Below are 9664 nucleotides of genomic sequence, written 5' to 3' on the forward strand. Positions count from 1 at the left end.
CCTGATTAAGGTTTGTATTTCCAAAAAAATCAATGAACAGTGCTCTGGGTGTAGTCAAACCAAAGCATCACACAGCTGTAACATATTCTCAATCACCTCTTCTTCTGGTTCTTGTCATTAAACAGCCAACGTTTAGATATTTTTTGCACCTGTCCATACATTTTAATATTTTATGTTCATGAATTGCCAAGGTTTTACTTTGTAACTCCTAATTCTAGCTTCTCTACCTTTGAAAGATAATCAGTTCTGCCCTTTTTGGATTAAAAGGAGGATGATCTCACTTCTATTGCACTGAAATTCAACATCCACAGATTTGCCTATTCAATTCATCTATTAAGATCGATGTGATTCACTTCTATTTACACCACCGACAATATCAAATCTCTTTGTGCCATTGGCAAACTTGGATACAAGTTTCTCACCCTCTAACTTTATAAATACTGTAAACAGTCGTGATGATAACAGACTACCAATGATTACATCGTTCCATGCTCACTTGTGTATTTACTGATTTCAGAAAAGCGTTAAGAGAGTCATATTTCCACCAAACAATGAGTTGTTGGAGAAACGCAACAGGTCAGGCAGTCTCCATGGGTAGAAATAGTCAGTCATCTTTTCAGGTCAGGGCCCTTCTGCAGGATAAGTTCGAGTCTCTATATGGAGTCAGCCTCATTTTCAAGTTTGCAAGGATCACAAGAGTATCATCATGAGTAGCTTAGACTGGAATTTCAACACATACAGTAGATGTTGCTAGATTAAGTGACCATTCCAAAATTTGGAATATGCATTTCAGTGAAAGGTGTCATAGTTTATGGACTAATATGGACAGATCTATAAATTAAATTGGTGAGAAGCTGTAAGGGAAGTAACCAAGAAGTCTTATTCAGGTCTAGTGCAGTACACAAACATGCTGCAGAAACTCAGCAGGTTACACACTTGTGTGGACCCAGCATGCTGTGAGGGAAGTGGTTTAGCAAGAAATGAAAGAATAAAATATAATTCTCAATGCTCTCTTCCTTGATTAGTTATGATTATATTTACACCTTTATGTTTTGGCCAGATTAATAAAAACACATTAAAAATACATAAACCTCTTTCTTAAGTTTCCATGTACAAGTTAGTTCGGGTTGCTGGCTGACCATATAGCTTCAATTCTGTTTCATCTTACACAAGTCTCCAGATGGTTTCTTTCCATGAGTACAAAGTCCATGATGAAGCTTATTGGTTATTATACATGTTTCCTCTTTAACATGTAACGTTTTCTTTCTGTTCCAATCATCACTGAAAGCAAGGATAATTTCTCGAGCTCTTTTTTTAATTTTCAGTAGCTTCAAACTGAACTATGTTGCATGACATTTGTCTTCATTACAATTAATTCAGGCTGCAGAATCGTGCCACTCAATCTGCAAATAAATATCCTGAAATAATAGTGTAATTTAAACTTTAATTGGCAACCATTGATTATAATGATGCCATGTATACAGATGGATGGAGAATTCACATCTGGTTTCAGACATTTTAGCTAAAAATGACCTAAAATAAAAACACTCAATTTGCTTATTTTGGATAATTTGTTCCTGTAGCAAAAGTCACCAGGAGTCCATGTCATTAATAATTTTGGAAAAAAAATACAATTCATCATCTAGAATAAACAACCTGGAAGATTTCCTTGTGAATAGTTTGTTTTACATTTAATGTGTTTGATTTGTTCCAACTCCAGAAGATTATAAAACAATCAGGGGAAACTCCAGTGTGCCCAAATTTTATCAAAAATTTCAAAAAAATGATTCTAACTGATCCAAAATATTTTCCTTCATATCACAGTGGACACTGTCTTCATGACACTTTTAGTGACTGTAAATGTTTCTAATTCAAATGGTGGGATTTAACTGTGCCATCTCTTGTTTTAGAATATGGAAGATAATTTTTCCAGGTAGCCTAGTTACACTGGATTTGAACCTCACAATCAATTTCCTAATTCATGAACACTCTTTGAACTATGGAATATGAGACAGTCAAAATCTCTACTCGGGGACAAATGAATAGTTTGCTCCACCCAGATTGCTTTCCAAAAGTTTGATTGTTCTATGCCTACAGGTAACAAATTTCTGTAATCAGAGCAAAATGTTCTGCAGAATTTTTCTGTCTCTCTCTGTCTTCTTCCAACTTATAACGATTATCCCTGCACAGCAGCAGAACCATGTAGAAAAGTTTCCCTTGGTATGATAAAGAAATGTAATGGTTTTTGATGTTTCTTGGATTACTCAAGCTGTTTCGAATGCCAATAACATTTTCTTGTACAAAAATTGACTTCATTATTAGATTTTGGAAAAGATGTAAAGACTTTATAATTTCCAAGATCAAATATAAAAGCTATATGGTTGGTTATTTGCTGCCAGATTTTGTAAATAATTATGCAACCGGTTTTCCAATCCGTAGAATCAATCTCAGTAGCACTGAAAAAGTTTACAAGTGGGAAATCATGTAGAGAGAATGCATTAACTATTCAATTTATTAATCTCTTTACGAAGATCTAAATATGTGACTGATTAAATGCTCACTTTCTAATAAATTTGATGCCAATGAGAGTCAGTAGGATATTATTCATAATTGAAAATTACCTGTTTGATCTTCCTAATTTACTTAAAGATGCCAGCAACTATGAATGAAAGATGCTATTGGTAAATAGATTAATTCCTTTAATAATGGATAATAAGATTCTGCAAACATGGTCCCAGAAAGGGATCAGGTACATAGAAGACTATTATGTGCAAGGGCAATGAATGTCATTTGAACAATTAAAAAATAGATATAATATTCTTAACAGCACAATCTTTTGCTAGTTTCAATTAACAGCTTTTTTCAGAGATGAATTAGGATTGTCCATGATGTTACCAGAGTGCAGTGAAATGGAGATTCTGATTTGTAAGGGGAAAACAAGAAAGTTTACATCGGCAATGTATTCCTTACTTCAGTTGGGAACTCACAAGCAAGAGTTATACAAATCAAAATAAAGATGGGAATCAAACTTGAATATTAGTATTGGTGATAAAAAAAAACTGATCTGATTTACATCAGGATTGAATGACCAATACAATACAAGTAAGATATAGATTGGTAACATTATAAATTCTTTTGCATTAGCTATATCTTTCCTGCAGAAATCACATAAATTGAATTCTAACATATCAGATATATGTTTTAGATGCGGTGAAGAAACTGAAACTTTTTTACATTCTTCTATCTTGGGGTTTTGTTTGGGGGAGGGGGCATGGGGCCATTTGGAAATATGAACAACCTGAATCATTTCAATTTATCTATTTAGCCAATGGTTAATTCTTGATACATGTTTGACTACAAAATTAAAATAAAGTATTCAACAAAAAAAAAGATGCTATTGGTAAATAGATTGAACACTCAGGTCTAGTCACCTTTACATTAAGCTTAGGGAAGAGCAAATAGCATTTAATCTTGTGTTTATATACTTCAGTCTTAGACCTTTCAACCAAGCAATTGAAAAGGTCTTCTACCAACTCTGTCCAATCCTTACATAACACCAAACAATTCAGCCTCATCGCCATGTGAACCTTCAATAAAAGTTTTACATTATTCACAAGCGACAGCTGGAACTCTTCAGACAGATACTGTTTCAGCTTTTTACCTAAACATTCAACAGTTGTGCATAATTTAGTATTGAGTGTATTGCTCATCAGATGTGTGGAGTGCAATTCAAGAGTGAAGCATGGACCTGTCTGTCTTGCCAAATAACAATCATCCTGACAAATTTCTGCAGTTAGATGTAAAAGCATTAAGTACAAGACCAGGTTTAGGCCCTCTTGGTTTCTCAGGTCTCTCCGGAGCAGCTCTGAGTGGTCAACAATGGCACAACCGTGTCTATTCACAGGTAAGCATGTCAAATGGCTTCAGATAAATGATTTAAATTTCACAATGAGAATAAGACTTTCTAGAATTTAGTTCTAATATACTTTGACAATATATTTAAAACCATTGAATTAAATAATGAGAGGAACCCCTGTTATAAATGATCCAAAAAGTACAATCACCTCTTTGCAGGATTAATAAATTAGGTGACGATCCTTGCAATTACTCATAGTTGGCTCATATAACTGTTAAATTTGCAAATTAATTAAATGATTCCAACCTTTACCGAAAGAGAAATATTAGTTGCATCAGATTAATTAATATAATTGTAATTGGTGCTAACATTTATAAATTAATTCTAATAATAATGGTGTTAACACTATTGTACTATCTTCCAGAGTAAGAACCAAAAGCTGTCGGGGAATTTCAGCATGCAGTGGAATGATGAAGTCATCGATGAAGTCCTCAGCCAACATATCACTCCCCTAACCTTGAAGTCCACTATTAAGAAGAATCCCCTTTACACAGACTGTAGGGAAGTCGAAGGCTGGCAACAGAACAAGGCTCATCCCTCCTGGACGATTCAGGACTTTGACAGACAGTCAATGCAAACAAACATATCTATTCATTTAAGCAAGGTGATATATGACAGAGGATATCATAATGAATTGATAGCAACTTTTTAACTTCCATTGCATTTATATGAAATGTCACAATATAATTTGGGCATAAAAACCGATAAAGCATTCTTGGAGCAGTGGAGGCTTGGAATTATTTGCATGATTATAAGCAAATGTATCAGACAAAAGAAAGGTAGCATGATGGTAAAAAGACAAGGAGAATGTTTTCAAGTGTGTGAACAAACTGATTGAAGGCAAATAACAAATCAAGTGAAAGGGATACAATAAGCAGAAGCGAATGGATTGGAAGAACCCAAAAGTGAACATAATGGGATGTGAATCATATAGCAGGAGCAGAATGTAAGAACATATGAGTGAAAGAAGCAGGAGTTGGCCATTTGCACTCCATCCTCCCACATCTTCCTCTATGCTTATTCCACTCTTAAATGTGATAACATCTGATCTGATCTTGATTGCAACTCCACATTCTTGCCTGATTCCTTATAATTGGTGACTCACCAAGAGACCAAAATCTCTCTGTCTCAACTTTGAATAATATCTCTGCTTCCACGGCTTTCTGAGTAGAAAGATTCAAAATCAACTACCCTTGATGATAAAAAAATCTTCTCATCTCCATCTTAAGTAGGGCAGAGTGCAGAATCTCAGAAGCAGAGTCCATCCGGAGAGTGTTGTAGAATAGACACAGATACATAGTTCCCTCAAACTTGTGACACAGGGTGGTGAATAAGGTGCTTGTGATGCTTGCTTACATTGGAAAAGGCATTGAGAGCAAAAAATGGGACAAGGTGTTACAACTGTGAAAGCCATTGGTGAGGCCACATTTAGAATGTCGTGTGAAGTTCTGGTAACCCAGCTTTAGGAAAGATGTCATTAAGCTGGAAAGGATGCAAAAAATAGTGTGGAGATGCTTTTAGAGTGCCAGCAACTAGGGTTTGAATCCAGCGCTGTCTGGAAGCAATTTTTACATTATCCCTGAGATGTGGATGGGTTTTCTCTGGGTGATCTAGCTGTCTCCCACCCTCCAAAAGTGTATGGGGTTGGTAGGGTAATTGGATGGCATGGGTTTTGTTTCAATGACTGGAATGGTTTCTACCATGTTTTAAATATATTTAATTTAATTTAAAGATCCATGAAAATGTTTCCTGGAATGGCGGGCTTGTGTTACAGGGTGAGGATGGAAAGGCTAGGATTTTTTACACTGGTGCACAAGAGGTTGAGGGGTGACCTTACGGAATTTCATAAAGTTCATAAAATCAAAGGAGCATAAATACAGTCAATGTTCATACTCTTTTATTTCCAGGGCAGGGTAGTTGAAACGAGAAGCAATAGCTTTAAGATATGACAGGAGATATTTAAAAGGCACCTAAAAGGCATCTTTTAAAATAGAGAATGGTGGGTACATGCCAGAGGAAGTTGTCGAGGTGGATACAAATTTAATGTTTAAGCAACATTTAGGGAAGTGCGTGAATATAAAAGATTGAGAGGAATATGGGCCAAATTATGCAAATGGGACTAGCTTAGGTAGACTGTTTGATTGGAATGGATGTTGAGCTGAAAGGCATGTTTTCATGCTGTAAGACTCTAAATGGGGTGAGCCCTTTGTTCTGAAATTATACTCTCCATGAGGGGAAACATTTTTTTTTTAACATCTACTCTATTAGCCTCTATCAAAACCTTCTAAACTCCATAAGAACAGGTCCAAATTGTTTAATTTATCCTCAAGACAATCTCTTCATCTCAGGAAGCAACTTGCTGAAGAAAGCAGGAGACAGATGGCTCCTGGGACTGAGCTATATTTTCCCTTGGTAAAGAATGTGACCTTCCCTTCCCTCCCTTTAACATGTCCTCCATTGTATGAAGTTTTTTTAAAATACATTTGGGCAACAGTAATATTTCATCTTCTGGGATACAGGCAATTTTCTCCTTGTGTGTATCTGAACTGAAGATGGAAAAGGGGAAGATCTGAACAAAGAGAGTCCCACTCTGCCTCCAGACATATGTTATCCTTATCCTATGGACATGCCAGAGCAGTTGATGTTCCATTCAGGTAGATAGGCAGAAACTTTTTTTTTCCGAGGGAGGAAATGGCAAATTCTAGAGATTTAAATTCTGGGTTTAAATCAGTGGTTCTCAACCTTTTTATTTCCACTCACATACCAATTTAAGTATTCTCTATGTCATAAGTGCTCTGTGATTAGTAAGGGATTGCTTAAGGTAATATGTGGGTGGAAAGAAAAAGTTTTAAAACCACTGTTTTAATCGTACGTAATTGACTTGGTATGTACATGGTTTCGTAACTCCAAAGGAAATGGGATAATGACAATTTTTCTCAAGCAAAATATTTCAGTAACAACTGCATCTAGATTCTCAATCTTCCCTTAACCAAATACTTACTAATCACAGAGCACCGATGGCAATAGAGATTACTTAAAGTCATATGTGAGTGGAAAGAAAAAAGTTGAGAACCACTGTTCTCTATAATCTATAATCTATACTCTATAATCACTACTGCAAGTGTTTGTCACAGCATGTCCAGTTCTTAACCTACAGTTCTTCAATGCAAGTCCACAGTAAGAACCTGACATAAATATTGTTAAATCTTTTGCAAATTTTCCATGTGTATTTATTGGATCTGAGTACTTTATCTGGACAGGCACAGAGCAGAGCAGCCTCTGCAAGTATGAAGACAAAAGAGAGTTCACGAACTTTATTCACAACAAATTCCATGGGTTTACTGCATTGCGAAACTTCAGCAAATAGCATACGTGTTCCCTAGAAAAGTTATGTAAATTATTTTGGGTGTTTAGGAGAAATGTTGCATGTATTTTTTATACATAAATCACTTTTGTGCCTTTAATCCTTGTATTATGCCATGATGTAGCAATTATTCCAGAAGTCTCTTAGATGACAATCTTGGTTTATAGGACTAGGTGATACAATCCCTGATATTTCAGTGTTGCTTAGATTAATCCTCTCATAGAATTAGAATGGTTGGATGCCTCAATTACAATAATGGAGGATGACCACTAGGGAATATTATCTGGTAGCGGACACCTCTTCAGTTGTATTCCCTGGTGTTTCAGCCTTTTAAGTTACAAGCACCCTCTGCCAAGGCAGGCTCACCACTGGTTGATCACACCTCAGTGTGTGTCCCATATCTATTTCTCCAGAAGTCTTTTAGATGTCAACAAAAGGAGTGATCTATCATTTAGTTCCCAAGCAGGCATTTAAAAAAAAATTCCACGCCCAGGTGCAATTTTTCATGAATGCCAGAAAAGATTTCAAGGAAGATTTTGTTGTGAAATGCATTAGGATAAGAGATGTCAGTGTAAAAATTAAAGTTCCTTCCAATTTTGAGCAAGTTTTACTCCAGGCACTGGGTTATACAAATGCAAACTTCCACTTTGGATTATTAGTGATTAATTCATCCATTTGATTTGATTTGCTTTAATTCAGGAGGATCCAAATGACCTGAAGTTTTGGTTGGATGAAATTTATACACCAGGATATGATTCTTTACTGAGAAAAAAAGAATATGAACAGAAAAGAGCCAAATGTTGTAAATTGGTATCTGTGATAGTTCTGGCCGTTTGCACTTTAATCACTGTCATTACTGTATTAATAGTTGTTGTGGCAGACTAAAGTTGATACTGGATATACTCGTGTAATTGTCGATACTGTGTAATAGTTGAACCCCACCCCCTTTGTGGCCCAAAAATCGTGTGCTTTTGTATGACCTGTGAAAAAGTCGACCCCCCCCCCCCACCCTCAATTATTTAGCCCTGACCACCTGCCCCTCCAAGCTCCCAACATCCCAATAGCAGACTTTTTCCCCGGCTGCCCGCTCGCCAGAGCTCCCGATGCTAAAACTATGCCTGTGTTAGCAATTTCAGCCTCTGGAAATCCACATGATCAATGACTCTAATCATCTTGTACACCTCTCTCAGGTCACCCCTCATCTTCCATCACTCCAACCAGAAAAGAACAAATCACTCAACCTATGCTCATAAGGCATGCTCTCCCATCCAGGCAACCTTCCTGTAAATCTCCTCTACACCCTCTCCATAGCATCCACATCTTTCCTATAATGAGATGACCCGAACCAAAGACAATATTTCAAATATTTTCAACCAAGTTCCTTCATAGCTGCAATATTACCTCACGGTTCATGAATTCCATCCCACAGTTGATGAAGGCCAACACACTGATTGCCATCTTAACAAAACCTGTGCAGCAGCTTTGAGTGTTTTATGGACACAGATCCCCAAGATCTCTCACATCATCCACATTCCTCAAGTCTTCACATTAACATTGTAATTTGCCTTCGACTGTGACCTACTGAAATTAGCCACTTCGCAGTCTTCTGGAGTAAACTCCATCTGTCACTTCTCAGCTCAACTCTGCAGCCTATCAATATAACCCCTGGCATCCCACCTGATTATCCACACCACTCGTTTTCATGACATCAGCAAACTTACTAACCCACCCTTCCATTTCCTCATGCAGGTCATCTAAAAAAATCACAAAGCTGTATAGTCATATAAAATAATATAACAGCAAGCCAATTTGACCAAAATAGTTCTTCAAATGAGTATCCAATTTATTTTGTTTCCTTGCCCTTTTCTCCTAACACTGCAAGCTCTATCCCTTTCCCACCAACATTTCTGGTAGTTAGTGTAGTGGTTTTCATGATGCTATTACAGCGCCAACAGCCTGGGTTCGAACCTGGCACTGACTATAAGGAGTTTATACGTTCTCCCAGTGCCTGTGTGGATTTTCTTCAGGTGCTCCGGTTTCCTCCCACCCTTCAAAAGGTACGGATTGTAGGTTAATTTGGGCTATTTGGGTGGCACGGGTTTAAATGTCCAGAATTGGCTTCTACCGTGTAGTGAATAAAACTTCTATTTAAATTCAGATTACAATAACTGTCAGTTTGTGAGTATTTCTGGTTACCTTACATTTATGGCACATTCTCACCAATTGTTATGTTTCATTTTTACCTCCTAAACCCTTTCACCAACAAAAAATGTTTTCTTCTTGCAATATTCCTATTTTTATCATATCTGAAACTGAAATTGTTTTGTTTCACGAGAGACTGTTTCAAGAATAATGCTGAAATAATTGAAAACTGATGATCTAAT

At 36.6% G+C, this 9664-nt stretch overlaps 1 protein-coding gene across 1 annotated transcript; it reads left to right on the forward strand.

Annotated features, from left to right (window-relative positions):
• The first annotated feature begins 3742 nt into the window (after positions 1–3742).
• Positions 3743–8165, forward strand: LOC138736417 (major intrinsically disordered NOTCH2-binding receptor 1-like). Its single transcript, XM_069886307.1, has 4 exons — positions 3743–3904; positions 4281–4491; positions 6934–6962; positions 7980–8165. The coding sequence occupies exons 1-4, from the start codon at positions 3743–3745 to the stop codon at positions 8163–8165; spliced, it is 588 nt and encodes a 195-aa protein (XP_069742408.1).
• The last annotated feature ends 1499 nt before the right edge of the window (positions 8166–9664 follow it).

This window comes from Narcine bancroftii, chromosome 1, assembly GCF_036971445.1.
Source record: "Narcine bancroftii isolate sNarBan1 chromosome 1, sNarBan1.hap1, whole genome shotgun sequence".
In the NCBI taxonomy this organism is placed as follows: Eukaryota; Metazoa; Chordata; class Chondrichthyes; order Torpediniformes; family Narcinidae; genus Narcine; species Narcine bancroftii.

What these genes read in the sequence shown, in the direction of transcription:
- LOC138736417 (XM_069886307.1), top strand. Translation starts at nt 3,743, where the DNA reads ATGGACCTGTCTGTCTTGCCAAATAACAATCATCCTGACAAATTTCTG. An exon ending in CTTTGACAGACAGTCAATGC is followed by an intron (nt 4,492 to 6,933) that starts AAACAAACATAT and finishes CACAGAGCACCG; the next exon opens with ATGGCAATAGAGATTACTTA. An exon ending in GAGATTACTTAAAGTCATAT is followed by an intron (nt 6,963 to 7,979) that starts GTGAGTGGAAAG and finishes GCTTTAATTCAG; the next exon opens with GAGGATCCAAATGACCTGAA.